The sequence below is a fragment of the Terrapene carolina genome, unplaced genomic scaffold (genome assembly GCF_002925995.2).
Source record: "Terrapene carolina triunguis isolate 2854851 unplaced genomic scaffold, T_m_triunguis-2.0 Scaffold23, whole genome shotgun sequence".
NCBI classification, from domain to species: Eukaryota; Metazoa; Chordata; order Testudines; family Emydidae; genus Terrapene; species Terrapene triunguis.
This window is the reverse complement of record NW_020664374.1, coordinates 10,035,935-10,055,294: the sequence shown is the minus strand read 5'-3', so window position 1 is coordinate 10,055,294 and position 19,360 is coordinate 10,035,935. Positions and strand designations below refer to the sequence as shown.

The 19,360-nt window shown below is 40.4% G+C and overlaps 1 protein-coding gene across 2 annotated transcripts in view; it reads left to right on the top strand.

Moving 5' to 3' along the window:
* The first annotated feature begins 308 nt into the window (after positions 1–308).
* LOC113404964 (patatin-like phospholipase domain-containing protein 4) overlaps positions 309–19,360 on the top strand; it is a 43,990-nt gene continuing 24,938 nt past the window's right edge. Inside the window, exons 1-5 of one of the 2 annotated variants that reach the window (XM_026649510.2) lie at positions 309–893; positions 1,849–1,966; positions 10,477–10,661; positions 15,477–15,571; positions 15,755–15,890. In XM_026649510.2, coding sequence (XP_026505295.1) covers positions 735–893; positions 1,849–1,966; positions 10,477–10,661; positions 15,477–15,571; positions 15,755–15,890 — 693 coding nt within the window. In that variant the 5' untranslated portion in view covers positions 309–734. Of the gene's footprint in view, positions 894–952; positions 1,331–1,848; positions 1,967–10,476; positions 10,662–15,476; positions 15,572–15,754; positions 15,891–19,360 lie in introns of those variants that run through there. The other variant, XM_026649515.2, reaches the window with a different exon arrangement.

Below are 19,360 nucleotides of genomic sequence, written 5' to 3'. Positions count from 1 at the left end.
GCTGCCCAGGCTCCCCTGCTGGCTCCAGCTGCCACCTGGCTGAAGGGGGGCAGGGGAAGAAGAGGGGCCGGGGCAGGCCCATGGTGAAAAGGGGATCGGCCAGGCTCATCCACTTTCAAAAAGTGGGAGGGCCATGGCCCCCTGACACTCCCTCCCGCCCCCCATTGCAGCACCCCTGGTCCCAGGATATTAGAAAGATAAAGTAGGTGAGGTAATATCTTTTATTGGACCAACTTCTGTTAATGAAAGAGACAAGGTTACACAGAGTTCTTCAGCTTGAAAGCTTGTCTCTTTCACCAACAGAAGTTGGCCCAAAAAAAGGTATTACTTCACCCACCTTGTTTTTCTAGAGCTTGTATTGTCACCTGCAAAATATGGCCCAATCCCGCAATCTAATCTGTGCAAGCAGAGTCCTTATGGATCAGTTTGCATGATATGTTACTGATTACCTTCTACATGGCTCCCATTGTAGGGTCAGGGCCTTAACATACAGCTTCTTTTTTTATCACTCAACTTGGTTTTGGCTTTCTGTGTTTTCCACCAGGTATTTTAAATATTGTTAGTGGATGATGGGACATCTCCCTTGCATAACCTTGTAATGTCCAGCAATAAACTCATCTGGTGGTGTTATAGCTACCTCGTTCATTACAAGCCTGTGGCAGTAAAATGACCCTGTTCTGAGCAAATCCATTTATTGTTACATCATCTGGATTCAGGGGCTACTTTGCAGAGGAATGTGGGCCACTAAACACATGTGTAGCATCCAAAGGCAATGGCCTCCATTGAAAGAGGGTGGACTGCATGGTAGCATATTTTTTAAAACTCAGCAGTTTTGGACTGGTGTTCTGGGTTACTGCAATCAAAGAGCCACACGCGTTAAATCCACATATAATGTAAGTATCTACTTAATTTATTTTTTCTATGGTGTTATAGGTATTCATGGTGCTCTTTCAACAACAAGACCAGATTCCTTCCTCTAGAGTTTACTGTTTTAAGGTTTGATTAATTGAGGACTACTGGCATAAGGGATTGCAGGTTTGGACACTAACTCAGAAAAATGACCAGACTGAGGGGTGCAGGTAGGGAAGTAATAGGATATGTGACTTGCCATATAGGTTTCTTGTTGTTCTTGCTTCCTTAAGAGAAAAATAAAATCTCCGTGTAGTTATAGTGTAGGAAAAATAAGATGATTACTGGTGGAAGACTAGCTGAAAGAAATAAGTGTTTAGGAGAGACTGCAGGAGGGCATGGACTGAGATGATTTGATTTACTGAAGAAAGGAATTTGTGCCTCATCCCCACACACACGAGGACTAAGACCAGAAAAAGAGGTAAAGGATTTGTTAAAGTAGGATAAGAGCATAGAACTTGAGTATCACTATGAAAAGTATGCAAGGAGAAAAGCCTAAGGCTGTGGAAACATGACTGAAGCAGTGGACAGGATCATTTATGAAATAAAACTTAATCTTGGTGTTTGCACATCATGTTCTACACATGCTGCCTGTAAGTGGCATAGTCTACTGTACCTAGTTTTAGACATCTACTTAGATTAGTTTCAGCTTTGAAAGTGTAAATTATTGCATGCTGTTGTTTATTATAAATAATAGCATATAAAATGTTATATATGGTAGTGTGTTTAGACACTGTACAAATATGTAAATGACATGGAGCTTTTATTCACCTTTCTAAGGAAAACATGCCCAGCTAGTTTTAAAAAACACATCATAATTTTTCACAGTATTATTTTAAAAACTTCAGAAAAAAATAAGCCGAGATTTTCCTGCAACCATTCCTTTTATTCTTTCCTTCAAAAGATTAACCTTTGATTGTCTTAATGTGGGTGTCCCAGGTACAGAATGAATGGCTGATAATGGACATGGCAACCGCTGTTGTTGCTGAGGAAGTTAAAACAGCCTATGGGAAAGGGCCCAAAGCAACATATGATGGAAGACAACTCATGATGGAAGGTATTTAATACTTTTATTCTCAGTTAAATCTCAATTATCTTGTTTTTATCATCAAGTTACTGTATAATATGGATTTAAGTATTTTGAAAAAAAAAAAAAGCAACATACAAGAATTTTTTATTGCTAATAAAAAAGGATTTTGTATTTTTTCCACAGTGCACTAAATAATAATAATTATGGTTCACTGAGGTACATTCTGCAATTTAAAAAATAAATTTTATTCACCCAATACACTATTGGTCCAATCAAATTGAAGTCATTCTGTATACTTTATTGGGACTTGGCTGATGATTCAGAAGAAGCTTTTTTTTTTTTTTTTAAATATTTGGAGATATACCTATCTCCTAGAGCTGGAAGGGACCCCAAAAGGTCATTGAGTCCAGCCCCCTGCCTTCACTAGCAGGACCAAGTACTGATTTTGCCCCAGATCCCTAAGTGGCCCCCTGAAGGATTGAACTCACAACCCTGCGTTTCGCAGGCCAATGCGCAAACCACTGAGCTATCCCTCCACCCTGGAACAGTCTACTGAATAACTAGGACACAATCTGGTATTATTTTGTAGTTCTTTAGCTTGTATGGTGGTAGCATGAGGTGACTTAGTAATGGAGTCTGTGTGCGCTTTGGACTCAATCCAAAGCCCATTGAAATCAATGGAAGGACTCTCTTTGTCTTCAGTAGTTTTTGAATTAGAGCCTTTGTGTTTGATACAACTCACCCACTTGGGCTTCTGTGGTTTTGAAGATACAGCAAAGGCAGACTCTCATAAGTATTTATCCCTATCTGGTTTCTTGATGCTTATTAAATTGATAGTTATTTTACAATCCCTGGAAAGCTGCCTCAGTGTGAGTATGGATCTGTAAATACCTTGCATCTCTTCCTTTCATGCCTTTGCTTATTTTCTCAAGGTAAAGTCCAAGTTAAATTGTAAGCTTGTTTATTGAACTAGCAGTGCATCGTAGCTAGCCATTCAGTTTGCTAATGTAATATTTTAAAGCTTTTCATTTAATGCAAATATTTATCATATCTCATCTAAACTGCTTGATAGCTCTCATTCAGTATATTTTTGTTCATAAAAATGGCCCATTTGTTGGCAGTTCCTTTTTGTTAATTCTTGTTAAAATTTTTGGTGAAATAAGTTTATAGCAAGTGTTAGGCTGTGGGTTGTTGTTTTTAAAATATTTTTTTACTATTATTTGTGTAACGGTATTTCCCAGAAACCCAACAGAGATAGAGGCCCCATTGTGCTTGCTGCTGTACATACACATAGTAAGAGACAGCCCTGCCCTCAAATTTTTAGAGTGTAAGGTTACAGTCCTGCAGTACATGCAGACTCAATGAGTGAGCAAACATCCTTCATCCACCCTCACGTATTACATTGCAGGATCAGGGCCTAAATAGACAAGACAGATTAAGAGAAGAAATACCAACTATATAGAAATGGATTTTTCTTTGGCTCTTAAAATAATTAAAATACATTTTCAGTTCAAATGAGTTTGTACACATAAGTAGATGCATCTTCACTACTGGTTCCACTTCATCCAGGGTCTCTGCAAGTCTTTAAACAACAGTTCTATAGAATGCTTAAGAAGGCTCTTGTGGCAGTAGGAGTTCAAGCAGTTCCTTTATGTCGCTGACATTGGACTCTCTTGTCTGCTTGACAGCCTTTTATTTGCAGCACTGGAATTTTGAACTAGTGACCACCTTTATTGGTCAGTGGTCCAGCGTAATCAGCAAACAGGCCAGGTAAAATTGTTGCTGTTTTTATAAAGGAAGTTTTAAATGGTTGTGGGGGAGGTGGGTTGTGGGGGAAGGGTTAGTTCTAAATTTGAATAGGTTTGATACATAGATGTTTTGGGGCAGAGGGAAGGGGACAGAGCTTTAAAAAACAAAGGCTCTTAGTCATGAGTGTTTTTCATTTTAACTACTCCAGTGCTACAGATTTATAAATACCTTATGTTTTTTGGCTCTCTTCTACCCAGAGCTGTACCCTAGGGACCCTGTTATGGCACACTGTAGAATTCTCTATGCCCTTGCCCACCTGTTCAGAATGCCAGATTTGCCATTGCCTAGGGACCCTTTCTCATTAGCTAAGTTGATGCAAAAGAGCTGGTATACTGGGGTAAGCCTGTCCCAAAAAATATCCCTTGTACAGAAGCCTCCTGCTTCAAGGCATAGAGTTTGCTCTGTCTGCTCTGTTCTTGCTTCACAGAAGATGCAGGAAGGATTTCGATGCATGAGACATGGGTGAGCCAGAGATGGGAGGGATTGATTTGAGAGTGGTAGGGTGTGTGGCCTAGGCAAGCTTGTCTCCTTGCCTTTGCAATGGCCCATAGGCATTCTTTATAACAGGGGCACCAGTTAGGGCAGCCCTCGGGATTGCCCTACTTTGTGCCATGTGGCAAACCAGCCCCTAGAAGTCTCTGGGCGGGGGAGGTGGAGCTGTCTTCCCTTTATGCCCGCAACAGCACTAAGGCCTTATCTATACTACCACTTTACAGCGCTGAAACTTTCTCCCTCAGGGGTGTGAAAAAAACACACCCCCTACGCGCTGCAAGTTTCAGTGCTGGAAGGTGGCAGTGTAGACCAGGGATCGGTAACTTTTCAGAAGTGGTGTGCTGAGTCTTCATTTATTCACTCTAATTTAAAGTTTTGCGTGCCAGTAATACATTTTAACGTTTTTAGAAGGTCTTTTTCTATAAGTCTATAATATATAACTAAACTATTGTTGTATGTAAAGTAAATAAGTTTTTTAAATGTTGAAGAAGCTTCATTTAAAATTAAATTAAACTGCAGAGCCCCCGGACCAGTGGCCAGGAGCCGGGCAGTGTGAGTGCCACTGAAAATCAGCTCACGTGGTGCCTTCTGCACGCGTGCCATAGGTTGCCTACCCCTGGTTTAGACAGTGCACCAGCGCTGGGAGCTACTCCCCTCGTGGGGGTGTTTTTTTTTTTTTTTTACAGCGCTGGGAGAAAGCGCTGTAAAAAAACTACAGAGCCAAGTTAAAGCACTGTCACGGCAGCACTTTAACGTTGCTAGTGAAGACATACCCTAAGATGAATCTGAACTTAAGTCATGTTTACTTGTTTCTGCATCCCTTAAATGCACAGTTATGTTCTCTTTGAAAACATTGGCAAGCAACAACTATCTGATGTTCCCAGATACAACAGTCAATGCCAAATTCAATGTAAATTAAACAGGAGAGGTATTTATTAATTTACAGACTAAAGAGAAAACAAAAATGTTCGGTGAAATGTAAATACTTTATCTTGGAAACTAAAATAAGGTTCTGAAAGTTGCCACTAAAGTTATGGAGAAATGTAGAGGAAAACAGACTCTCCCAATGAGCTCCATAACAGACCACAGCTTTTGGTTTTAGTTAGTCTGTATCATTCTTTATATCTCTTTTTCTACATCCTTGCACTTCAAAAAGCATTGGCGTCATCATTTCAGTACACACTAGGCTTAGATTATCTCTTACATATGTAGTTATTACCAAAAAAAGCTGCTCTGATTTCAGAACAAATCTTAATTTTGTTCTCTCCTTGTTACATTTTCTTCTTAAAATACACTTTCTATAGCATTTATTTTGTCTTTGTATTGTCTCAGCAATTCTACATAAAATATTCATATATATTCTCCTGTTATTTTTCTCACATATCACTTAATTTGCTTGTTATACAGCTAATTGGTTTACAGTATATCTCATCTTTCTTGAAATAGACATCTATTATTTTGTAAATTACAGCTTCACACTGGTGCTTTGTGCCATAGAGAATAAAGTTCTGTGAATTAAATATGACAGTTATAAATAAGTTAGTTCTACATGGGGAAAAATAGAGATTAAACATATTAAACATTATCACACATTCTTCTTGATTTCTTCCTGTCATTAAAATCAAAACCAGTAGACAAACAGGGTGCAATCCTGGCGCCAAAGTCAATTTGAATTTTGCCATTAACTTCAATGGATCCAGGATTTCACCTTTGGTTTCCAGATAGGAAATGAGAACAATCAGAGTAATTACATTGAATTTTTTTCGGGGAGGGAGAGGGCTCAGGGGATTTTTGGTAATATTGCTATGTGTCGTTAAATAGCTGCTCCCTCCTGCCAGGAAGGAGGCATCTATCTGTACAGCAGTAGTCATTGCGGATTAAGTGATACTTCTATATATTCCCCCACAAAAAAATTAGAGACGAGGTAGGAAGTGTTTTTTCAGTGAATTCCAATTAACAACATCTAAACGATACACTTTTTTTTTTTTTTTTTAAAGAAAGTCTTTCACTTTCAACAGAAAATCTCCCATACGTTAATGATTCATTTCTGTGTTACCTGATGGATGGATGGAAGAGGTTCAACGTAGAAGTTTAAACAAAGTACAGACTTCAGTGTATAAAATGTATCAAATTGTTTCTTGATAGTGTATTGATGCTTTTTAGGTATTTTTAAACCTGTATACAGAGAGGAAATCTTTCTCCTCTTCAAGCTTTTAATCCATACTAAATAAAGGATTTAACCTTCTGTTAGGGGCTTCTCTTTCAAAATGCTCTATTCTTCTGGTCATTCATCACATCACCATATGGAGCCACCTAAACCTGTACTGTACACATAGGATGTGTTAGAGGCATGCAAACTAAATTTGGGAAAACAAGGAGTCTTAATACCTAGAGAATTCAAATATTCCTTCAGGTAATGAGGATCAAACAAATCTGTCCATAGTGACTGTGTAACTGTGACACGGCACCCCATATTCTTTATAGTGATATTATTATTATATAATTATGACATAGTTATGATGTATTTTATGCAAGATAAGTCATGTGAGGTGTCATTGGAAAGGTTATGATCTGCTGAATATGATTATCCTATTTGTATGCATGTATCATTTTTGTATCTGAAGTTAGGAATCTGTATTACAAAATTGTTTATACCTGGGGAACGCTTACTAGGCTAGAGGTTCTCAGTCTAGATGGCCCATTCAGGTTAATGAGCCATTAGGAGAAGACAGTAGGCCTTAGAAGAAGCTTATCTCCCAAGCGGGGGCCTTTCTGAGGACACTACAAACAGCCTCCGAGTGATGGCTGCAGTGACACTATAGGGACATGTGACCAGGTCCCCTGGTGCTGGTCTGAATCTTGGGATATCAGTGTTTTTCCACTAACTGGTGTGGGAACCAAGCTTTGAAACAAAGGGTTCCCACCATATGCAAAAGCTATATAAGGCAGGGGCGTGACATTATCGTGGTTCTTCACTGACTCCCCACCCAGAGTGACTCCTGGAAACACCTGAGGAACAAAGACTGAACTGGGGGAAGTGCTGGACCCAGGCTAAAGGGATTTTTAGCCTGTGAATGAGACACCTGGGGATTCCAAGCTGTAAAGCAAGTGCAGCTTTCCCCTTAAGAAACTGCAGCCTGCTTGTATCATCACTTAGGGTGAGGATTTGCTATTCATATCTGATCTATGTAGTATATTAAGCTTAATTTGCATGTTTTGTTTATTTGCTAGGTAATCTGCTTTGATCAGTTTGTGATCCCTTTAAACACTTAAAATCTGTCTTTTGTAGTTAATAAACTTGTTTTTGCTTTATCTAAAACCAGTGTGTGGGAGTCATAACTGGGGCAGAAAACTGTTGTGTATTCCTCTCCGCACTGAGGGAGGGGATGAATTTCATGAGCTTATGCTGTACAGTTCCCTGTGCAGCGTAAGACGGTATTATTTTGGGTTTACGCTCCAGAGGGGGTGTGTGCCTGAGTAGCTCGGAAGTTCCCTAGCTGGAGCTTTCCCATGCAGGGCCTGGACACAGCGTCTGCGTGTAACTGCAGCTGGGTGTGTACCTACCTGTATGTGTGCTGGTGAAAGTGCAGGCTGGTCACAGCAGCACAGTATAAAGGGAGCCTAGGCTGGTGGGTTGGGGGGCTCAGTGGTACCCCAGTTCCAGGTGGCACCCCGGGGGGAATCCATCACAGTAACCTTATGTGAACATATGTGTGAGAAGCACACTGAGTTTTAACGACCTTATTATTGTAGTAACATTGGCATGCCTTGGCAACCTCAGCTAAATTTACCTTTAAAATACAATCTATTCAAAGAGAATTAATTTTATAGCTTTTATTTTTGCATGATTTACAAGTCCAGTCCAAAACACACAGAAGAAGTTGCATGAAATAAGTGGATTATATAGAGAAAAAATAAGCTAATTAATTACTGGGTTTTGGTAGTGCAAAGAGGAAGATAATTTACAAAGGAAATTTAAAGATATAGTTAGAGTAACAAATCTATTCTCATTAGGCATTCATCTAGACCTTTGTGTTTTAGAGCTAATGGTATCTTGAGGCTGAGCGAGTAACTCGAACAATATGGTCTAGCTTTGTTCTCCATCCCCTTTTAACACTCATTTCCTAACCCTTTGCTGAAGGTCTGAGATCATAAGGGTTAGGCTTCTGTTACATACTTAGCTTATTTTTTTATTGCTTATTTTAACTATCTTCTATACAGTATATGGCTTTTATGATCAGCAATAGCAGAATCTTGCAAGTTTCTGGAGGTATGTAAGAAGTTAGATCTTTAGGGTTTTGTCTACTCGAGATAACTTTAGGGGATTTTTTTTTTCTCTAGTATTGCCACAGGTTCAGTTGAGCCCATGGTAACACTGGAGGAAATTTTGTTTTTAAAATTCCCTTGTATAAGCACAGCTTTGAATTTAAGGGATCTAATGACATTGCTTTGGACACTTGTCCTCCCTAAACCTGAGAGTAGGCTCAATCCTGTAAGAGATTTCAGATTCCTTTAAAAACAATGAGGAGTCTGGTGGCACCTTAAAGACTAACAGATTTATTTGGGCATAAGCTTTCATGGTAAAAAAACCACTTCTTCAGATGCATCATGGGCTTTTTACCCACGAAAGCTTATGCCCAAATAAATCTGTTAGTCTTTAAGGTGCCACCAGACTCCTTGTTGTTTTTGTAGATACAGACTAACATGGCTACCCCTCTGATACTCAAGATTCCTTTGTTACACGTTGGGCAATTGAGCTCTAGTTAACTCCATGTTTAATATTAAGTGGACTAGATGCCATGCTAAGCCATTTTTCCTTAAGGTAGGCAAATGCCCCGATCCTGTAAACGCTTGCGTACTTGCTTAACTTCACTGCTGTGAGTAGTCCCATTGAAATCCATGAGCAGCCACGTATGTAACCTCCTTTCTCCCAATTCCATGTGACATTCTAAATCTTATAAGAAATATAAATGAATATAAGGCACCCTGCCTCTCATACCTCTACCACTATTTCTGCAAAAATCCAAGGTAATGTATCTGGGCACAACAGGGAAGTTAAAAATTAAACTTCAGCTTCATTTTCCCTTTTTACATTTTGTTAGTTTAAATTAGACCAGGATCGGCAACCTTTGGCACACGGCCGGTCAGGGAAATACCCTGGCGGGCCCGAACAATTTGTTTACCTTCAGCATCCGCAGGTTTGGCTGATCATAGCTCCCACTGGCCACGGTTCACTGTCCCAGGCCAATGGGGGCTGCGGGAAGTGGCGTGGGCTGAGGGTGTGCTGACTGCCACTTCCCACAGCCCCCATTGGCCTGAAACAGCGAACCGCGGCCAGTGGGAGCTGCGATCGGCTGAACCTGTGGACTGTGCAGGTAAACAAACCGTTTCGGCCCGCCAGCGGATTTCCCTGACGGGCCACGGGCCAAAGGTTGCCGATCCCTGAATTAGACCCTTAGCTCCTTTAAAGTGCTTGTGGTGGGTTTTGTTTTATTTTTATATAACTATAGTTTGTCTCTCTTTTGTGCCTTCTTACGACTGCAACTATAACGTGTTTTCCTTTCTCTAAATAAGAAATGCCTTTTACATAAATTTGTCTCTGCATTATTAGATGCTGATGGTAGCATTTCTAAAGTAAATTAATTCCAATAATGAAAGGGGAAAAGTGTTTTTCCAAGAGGACTATTTTAGAGTCAGTACTGCACATTTAAAGTGAATATGATGACCAGATGTAATTATCTACAATTCTGAGCAATTTTAACCATCTCAGCCAGCAGCAAAATGAGTTTAAACTGTACCAATCCATCAAACAGTTCTGGAAAATGACTAGAATCATTGATTATTTTTTTAAGTTGTTTTACTAGGTCTCCAGATATGGGAAAACATATCTACTCAATATACAGTGTTAAACTTTTTAATTTAACAGAGGAACACAACAGTTATAAAAACACTTTATTAATATTTTATTGTGGATAAAAATAATTTTCCAATTGGAACAATAGAAATGGAGCAGTATTTGACTAAGCAGCATTTTGAATACAATTGCCCTGAAGTTCAAAGATGCTGTGCACCTACAAGCTCCTATTGAATTAATTGGGGGTTGAAGATGCTCATCTCCTTTGAAAACAAGCCAGCTGTTTTTAGATATTGTGCTTGTGTGTGTTATATAGCAAAAAATAAATTTGTTAAAGCATTTAACTGATCCATCTCCTGATGGCAAAATTTTGTTTCCACAGCAAAAATGAAACATCTCAACCTGTCATTTGCAGCTTGTGGGTTTCTGGGTATATACCACTTGGGGGCAGCATCTGCTCTTTGCAGACATGGTAAGAAGTTACTGAAGGTTGTGAAGGCTTTTGCAGGAGCTTCTGCAGGATCACTGGTTGCCACAGTTCTGTTAACAATGCCAGAAAACATAGAGGTAATTGAAAAGTAACTAATTCATTTAGAATGTAGTGATTTTTTAAGAAAAAACTTGAATTCCTAAAGTAAGGTTTTTAGGGTGGCACTATTTTTATTTGGTGACAGGTTTTGTTTTGTTTTAGTTCTTGTCTAGGAGCAGAGCTCACAACTCTTTGCTTTCCCTAACAAAGAACGTGTGTGTATATTCCTCATACCGTTTTTAAAAACACTTACCAACTAATGAAGTATGTGCTCAATTTACATTATAAGATTATATTTAGGCTGTATAATTTTGAAGTCATATAAGGATGAAGATTTGTTGAAATATGTAAAGTCATACATACACTATTTGTATTCTTGTAGTTTAGGACAGCAGTTCTCAACCGAGGATCTGCAGCCTCCTGGGGGGTCAATGAGCCAGTTTTAGGGGGTCCGTGAGCTCCAAGCCCTGGTGCCGTGTGGAGCAGAAAACCCGAGCCCATGGGCAGAGGTGGAGGGGAGTTCAGGGGTGCGTTGACCCCCAAACTGCAGTGCCTTACCCAGAGCAGGGCAGTCCCGGTGACAGCTCCACACACCCCTTTTCCCCACCTCCCGAAGCCTCGCCTTCTGGCCAGGTCGGTGGTCGGAAGCTGGAGCTGGGCAGTGTGGGGTGGCTGCTGCTCTGACAGGTTTCATGGAGGGGGCAGTGTAGCGCTCCCTCGTCTCCTCCTCTTGGTGCCCAGAGCTGTGGCTGCTCCTCAGCTCCCAGCCCCTTTTGACTGCTTGCGCAACCAGTAAGAGCCGCCTGGACGTGGGGACCTGGTTCCGCAGAGTCTTCGGGGAGCAGTGACCATGTGGGGGGGGGGTCTCCTGGCAGAGCCCCTAGCTACCTCTCTCCCTGCACCCTGAGCTCCGCCCCCCACCTATACACAGCCCCTAGGATCCCTCTTCCTGCACCCTGAGTGGTTTTCAAACTTTTTGAGCTGAACCCGTCACCCTTTGAGTTATAATTTTTGGTTGCGCCTCCCCCAACCCAGACAAGCTGGGTGATCTGCTGAGGTTAGTCGGGGGGTGAAGGTGGCGCTCCCTTTCCGAGCCCCACTGTGCGGAGCTGGCCGGAGCCCTGCTGGCCCTACCCCACCCCCACCCCAAATAGAAGTCAAACTACACCTATGCCCGTGCTCCCTGCCCAGGGGCTGGAGCCCTGACGCCCTTCATGGCAGAAGCCCAGAGGGGGGCCCCCCAGCGCCTGAAACCCAGAGCCCCCAATCCTCACTACCACCATCCGGGCTCTGGAGTTTTTATAGCATGTTGGAGTGGGAGACGGAGGCTCAGAAAGAAAAAGGTTGAGAACCCCGGGTTTAGGAGACAGTATGAGGGAAGTGATGAGTGAGATTTGTGCTGGTGATATGCTTAATTTATTAAAGTTTGCTGTAGAGAGGTAATCAGTTTCTGTTCTAGGCTGGTAGTTACAGCCAACTGCTGACACTGTTCAGTAAACATGCCTGCTGTCCTTGTAAGGAAGGAGATATAAGGAACAGACAGGTGCTTTCTTACTTGACTGATATTAACACACACAGTTATAGGCTTTGATTCTCTATTTTGTCCAAGATCTGATTGGGTGGAGCGAAGGGTGGAGAAGTGGTGGGGTCTTTGCAGGAAGCCAGTTGTTGCTTTCTGATTCAGGGTCATGTGGCCTTGCACAATTTGATGCTGTCCCTGTATGCCAATGGAGGATGATGCATAGCAGAGCTCTGCTCTGCCATTCCCCTTACCTGTCCCACCCAAGCTTTAACCCCCCCGCCCCCCAAATACTCCCTCCTCCTTAGGCTGGAAGTAGGGAGGGAGACAGGTAGTGAAGCAGCAGAGCTGTCTGGTGGAGAGTTCTCTGCAACAGCAGTTCTCCACTGCTACCTCGGCTGGTTGAAGGCCACTTTGCACTTCTTATGGAGCCAATGTCAGCTAATCCAGGCCAGCGTAGGTGTTTAACTACTGTGTAGACATAGCTAAAAGGGTTTAGTTTTCAGTACACATAACTTCCAACAAAGTATTTTGCCTCTCTTACTTCTTCGTGAAATGACTGAATACAGCATTGAAGAAGACCAAACCTTGCTAAACATTGAAATATTGAACATTTAATATTAATGTGTTAGGCAATGATAAAACATCAATTTTGATATTATCAGGAAAATATTATTTGAGGGATCAGATGGAAAATAAACTCTGTGTCACAATCTCTTGGTTTTCCCATTTTGTCACCTCGTTTGGGGCCTGAACAAGGGCTGTTTGTCTGAAGCTCTAGTCAGCAAAGGGGTATGGCATTGGCAGACTACAGAAATCAGATAGATGAAATAGTAAAATTGATATCTTCCTCCTCCTTAAAGAGGGTTTCCTGTCTTTTATTAATAAGGTGCACAGGCTAGGGGTCCTGTTGAATTGAGACTGAAAAAGTTGCTCACCAAGGGCGAGTGGAAAACTAGGATGCATAAATTGGCTGAGATTAGCTAGGTCCATTTCTCTCTTCTGTAGACTGGAACTTAAAATTCTATTGCTCTGTTCACTTCTTCCTTCTGGCCTCTTTCCTTTGACTGGTATCAATTTCAGCTATCTCACACACCCTGCCTCCAGCCTTTTTTCTCTTTATCCAGTGGGCAGAATAGTGGATACACTTACTTGCCCAGATAGCATTTCTGCTTATACTGGGCTTCTGGGCAATAGGGTTTTTTCTCCAGCCTGGCCCTTTTTATAGGTTAAAATGTAGGAAAAGTTTTGGTTTTGCTCTTTTATTGGAGTAAAGCACATATTACATTGTCTGATTTTAATGAAATTTTGCATGTATGAAATCGTATGAACTAGAGAACACTATTTGAGCTCTCTAGCCTTTCTTTACATTTTTTAAATTAACTTTTTCATCATTCTGTTTCTGTTGCACTAATGAAAAATTATGTGAGCTCTCCAGTGGACAAAATAATACAATAGAACCTCAGCGTTATGAACACCAGAGTTATGAACTGACCAGTCAACCACACACCTCATTTGGAATCAGAAGTAAGCAATCAGGCAGCAGCAGAGACAAAAAAATAAGGCAAATACAGTACAGTACTGTGTTAAACATAAACTACTAAAAAATAAAGGGAAAGGAGCATTTTTCTTTTGCATAGTAAAGTTTCAAAGCTGTATTAAGTTGTAAAGTTTTGAAAGAACAACCATAACATTTTGTTCAGAATTACAAACATTTCAGAGTTACGAGCAACCTCCATTCCTGAGATGTTCATAACTCTGAGGTTCTATTGTATCTCTTAATTCCCATGAATGTTACCCAAAGACAGTTCAGTCTTGTGGATAGAATGTGTTTCATTCAAATGTTGTACTTCTATTGAAATTTTTATTAAACTTTTCTGTCACTAATTATATATTCTTACCATTAGCAAAAAAAATTCCATCTGAGCCAAAACATGAACAAAGAATGTTACAAAGAACATTCCAACATAGATATATTTGATATCCATAAAAGCAGCTTTGTTAGAAAAGTTAGGTTTTTTTTCAAATATGGCTGTTAGACAAATCATAATTAGGACTCTCTCCCACCCCTGATTTCAGAGCTCTCGTGTGGGTTTCTGAATCTGAGGAGAGAGTCTAAAAGTGAGGTGAGCTGTAATTAGTGCTTGGTGAATAATGGATTTTTTCAGTTTGCTGTAAAATTAAAAAAATAAAATAAAAAAAGTTTTGTTTTGCGTTGAACTGAAAATGTTTTTTGAAAACTTCCTACAAATCAAAACATTTCAGGAATGTCAAAACAAAACATTTCGACCCAAAAACTTTTATTTTGACTTTCAGGCATTTTGATTAAAACAAAGGAAAGGAGGACTAGATTCACAACATGGGTAGTGAAGAAGTGGTGGCTCAGCTCCCTTGTAAGCTTTAGTCCAGTGATTAGATCACTCACTTGGGATGTGTGAGGTGCCGAATATGATATTCAAAAGTGCCTAAGCAGGTTAGGTACTTAACTTCCATTAGTTTCTTCATCTTTAGGCATATCAATACTATGTCACTTTTGAAAATGGAACTTAGGCTCCTAAGTCACACTGATGCTTTTAAATATTTTAACGAATATCTCATTACCATAACTTTGAGTAGTCATAAAAGGGAGATGTTCTTTTTGATGGCAAAAGTGAATAATTCTTATTATGAATAGATCCTTTCATACAAAACAATAGCCTATAATACTGAATTCACATAGTGTGTCCACACTTATTCACTTGAAATGAACAGGTGATTTGGAATTGGTAATGCTCTATAGAGCCCAATTTATGTCAGTAGTTCCTATCTGATATCCGTTTGACCTATGAGAAATAAGTTGGTCTCTGACATGTTAAAGTGAAGATTTGTTTCTAGTACAAATATATCACAGTTAGCATTAATTCACACATATGTTGCCAATCTATACAGAGAACCTGAGTAGGGAGACTAAATTTTCCTCTGTCACTTAGGTGGATTGCTTAGGTGGGCCAGATTTAAGACACAAGCGAGGTATGGGGAAGTTTTACTGCTGCCAATGGTATATATCTCTTCTGTGGATAGGATGCCTTCTGTTTTCAGGGCTGTCAATCTTTACCTTTTCCAAGCACTGATTTTATAACATGTAACCAAAACAAACAAACAACAAAAATCCCTGTGACCGGATATCTCCAAATGGTTGATCCAAGTCTTTATTTTTAATTTATTTATTTATTGCAACAAATTCAGTATTTCATCATGCAGGAAGCTATTAACCAAAGAACTCTAAACTATTTATAGACCACTCTAATGTTTTAATAACTACAGAACCTTTCATACCAAGCATTTTAATTTTCAGGAATGCGAGGAGTTTACCTATAAGTTTGCAGAGGAAATTAGAAAACTGTACTTTGGTGCAGTGACACCAGGTTATGATTTCATGACAAGACTTAGGTACGTATCTTAATGTACTTTTCTAAGTTCAGTTCTATATAAAACTCAAAATTAGTGAAAATAGTGAGAAAGTATAGAAGGCTATTTGTACAATGGAAAGCTCAGCTTTCTTCTGCTTCTGAAATATTTATAAGCTGTTCAGTAATTAATGGTGAATAATGTTAATCATTTTCTTTATTATAGGGCAGGTATAGAGTCTTTTCTTCCTTCTAATGCTCATGAGATAGCAGAGAATCGTCTCTATGTATCAATTACCAACACTAAAAATGGAAAAAATTATTTGGTTTCAAATTTTGCCTCCAGGGAGGACCTCATTAAGGTAACAAAGTTGCATATCACTTCTGTAAATGAAACTGCATGCCTGTCTCCCAAGGTCTGTGACATGTTTTTTTTTTTAATTAATTGGATTAAATCCTGTTCCTTTTACTCATTTGAGTAATCTCACTGACTTCAGTGGGACTGCCCACATAACCAAGGCAAGCAAAAATATAGTGGCACAGCAGCACCACTATAGTTAAGGTTGTGTCACAACTTCTGTTTAAAGGTCAATGTTTTTAAGTCTTCTAAAATCAACATGCTTAATCAGATTCCTTTCAAATGTGTTGTGCCTCATGATGGTGCAGTTACCCAAATTTGGGCTAGGAGTTCCAGAGATACAAACCCTGAAAAAAACTAGCCGTTTTTCAAAAAGTTTCTAGGTAGTGTGTTTTTGTACAGAGCAGGAGCTCAAACTATTGATGTGATGCAGATCAGATGGTCTCAGTCTGTTGAGTTTTACCCAAAGTTGTGCATAACGCCCACTTAATCTTTGTGAGACCCAAACTGAGAACAGTATTTAAGAAAACGTACATTATTTACAGAGTGCATGCAGCAATACAGAAAAATACCTACAAGATTTACATTCCTGCCATTTACTCTAGTACGTAAGAATGGTCATATTGGGTCAGACTAATGGTTCATCTAACACAGTATCCAGTCTCTGTCAGTGGCCAGTGCCAGATGCTTCAGAGGGAATGAACAGAACAGAGCAATTTATCAAGTGATCCATCTCCTGTCATCCATTGCTATCTTCTGGCAGTCAGAGGTTAAGGGACACCCAGAACATGGGGTTGAATCCCTGCACATCTTGGCTAATAGCCATTGAGGGACGTATTCTCCATGAACTCAGCTAATTCTTTTTTGAACCCAGTTATAGTTTTGGCCTTCACAACAACCCATGGCAATGACTTGCATAGGTTGACTATGCATTATGGGAACAAGTTTGTTTTAAACCTGCTGCCTTTTAGTTTCATCAGGTGACCCCTAGTTTGTGTTATGTGAAGGCATAAATAATACTTCCCTATTCACTGCCTTCATACCATTCATGATTTTATACACATCAATTATATCACTCCTTAGTCTTCTTTTTTCTAAGCTGAACAGTCACAGTCTTTTTAATCTCTCCTTGTATGGAACTGCTCCATTTCCCTAATGATTACTGTTTCCCTTCTCTGTACTTTTTCAAATTTTAATATATCTTTTTTGAGATGGGACAACCAGAATTGCACTCATTATTTAGGTGTGGGCATACCATGGATTTTTATAGTGGCATTATGATATTTTCTGTTTTATTATTTATCACTTTCTAATGGTTCCTAACAAGTTTAGCTTTTTTGACTAGTTCTGCACATTGAGCGGGTGTTTTCAGAGAACTATTCACAATGACCGACAAGATCTTTCTTGAGTAGTAACAGCTAATTTAGAGCCGATCATTTTGTATGTATAGTTGGGATTATTTTTTGCAATGTGCAGTACTTTTCACTTATCAACACTGTAAGTGCTTTAAAATCTGATTGGTTACTCAGGTTGCTTTGAAATTTGGTGTGTGTCATGGGGATGCAGGATAACGATGTGATCCAAATTTGGGGTCATTTGACTGAATGGTTCCTGAGTGACAGAAACCCCCTGTCATGGGGTGAATGTACCTCATACTGGCCCAGCAACCACAGTGTTAATACAGGCACTGCTAGCCGCTGCTGATTGGAAGCCTCGAAGCAGCTGGGGGGATAAAAGGGCTGGGAAGCAGAGTGGCAGGGCAGTTACCAGAGAAGTGAGCAGGCTGTAGAAAAAAGCTCCTGCCAGCAAACTACTAAAGAGCTTTCCAGGAGGGGATGAACTGATCGACAGGGTGGAGAGCCTGCAAAGAACCAGGGAAAGGTAGGGAAAAGATCAGGGCGTTGTCAGAGTCGAAGAACCCTGATTTTGCTTACCTGACTTGAAGGCCCTGAGCTGGAACCCAGTGGAGTGGGTGGGCATGGGTTCCCAACCCCCCTGGCGGACTTGGAACTCAAGAAAAGCTTGTCAGACTCCTGGGCACCAGGACTGGACTCTGTCCCGTGCTAGGTAAGCTCTAGGTCTGTGCTATACTTGGCCAGAGGGGCGCTGTTGCACTCATGCACCATCCCATACCCCACTTTCCCCAAAATAAAAAAAATTGGTTTCTTTCTGCTGCCTTGTACTGTTAAACTGAGAGATACCAATGACTGGAGGAACCACAGCCCTTGTGGAGATAGATGGCTGTGAGATTATTCTTTAATTAATACATTTAAGGATGAGCTACTCACAAGCCTCCACTAAGATAAAAAGAGTTTTGGACTGAGTGGCTGGAGGTTGACCAGCCTGTTTATTATTCTGCTGTGTTCATAATAAACCTCCCCATAAAATAAAAACATGTTATATTTTAACAGAAACAACTGGTCACAAACAACATGAGTTATTAAATCTTTACTGCACAGAAACATCAGTGGGTGTTCACTAACTGCAATGGCACTGGCACATTCCCTTGAACTACCCAGCCATGCATGAAGTGGCTTCATAGAAACCTTGTGATTAGCTCATCCTTAAATTTGTTAATTTGAGTCATGGGTGGCAATTTTATTGTGAGTAATCAAAGTATCTGGGGGGGAAAATAGACATGTGATTGCTTCCTGGAACGGGAGGAGAGGAGTATTAGGGAGCAGAGGAGTGGGTAAATAAGGTGTCAGAGGGTTTGGGGGCTGCAGTGAGTAAAGTTTTACCCATGGTACTGTATGGTACCCATTAAGTTTCTGAGGGACCCCAGGGAGTGATGTGTAAGAACAAGTTCACTTCTTTGCCTGTGCAGTCTGGTAGGATTACAGTGCATAAACACCAATAAAGAAGAAAAAAACATTAGAAGGTTTCTGTGAAGCCACTTCATGCATGCCTAGGTAGTTCAAGGGAATGTGCCAATGCCATTGGTGTTAGTGAACATCCACTGATGTTTCTGTGTAGTAAAGATTTAATAACTCATGTTGTTAGCATCAGGTCTAACCAAAATTTTTGTTACATCAAGTGGAGAGGAACCAGGTACAGAGGACTTTGTGGTAGGAGGACAGGAGAGGGATTGCTGCTGTTGAGGAAGCGGGGAAATGAGGACATGTAGGCAAGCCTTGGATTGTCTGTTACTAGTTTCTGAGAATGGGGGGGAAGGGAGGGGAAGTGGCTACTTCTTGATCTCAGCGCAGATTTATGTGGTGTTTCCAAAGACACACAGGATGGAAGTTTCAAACTGACTGAGTAGATACCTTGACTCCTGAGGGAAAATGAATTTGTGCGCTGCCAGGTTCGCCAACATGTGGATTCTGGTAGATTCCTGGATCACAAGGTTACTGAAGTTTGCAGGAGAGCAAGGAGTAAACCATGACATGGGAATTGTTGACTATGGGCTGATTGGAGTGGAGAGAGGTGGCCTATGTTGGCATCATGTTTTGCCCACTCTGGAGCATCTAA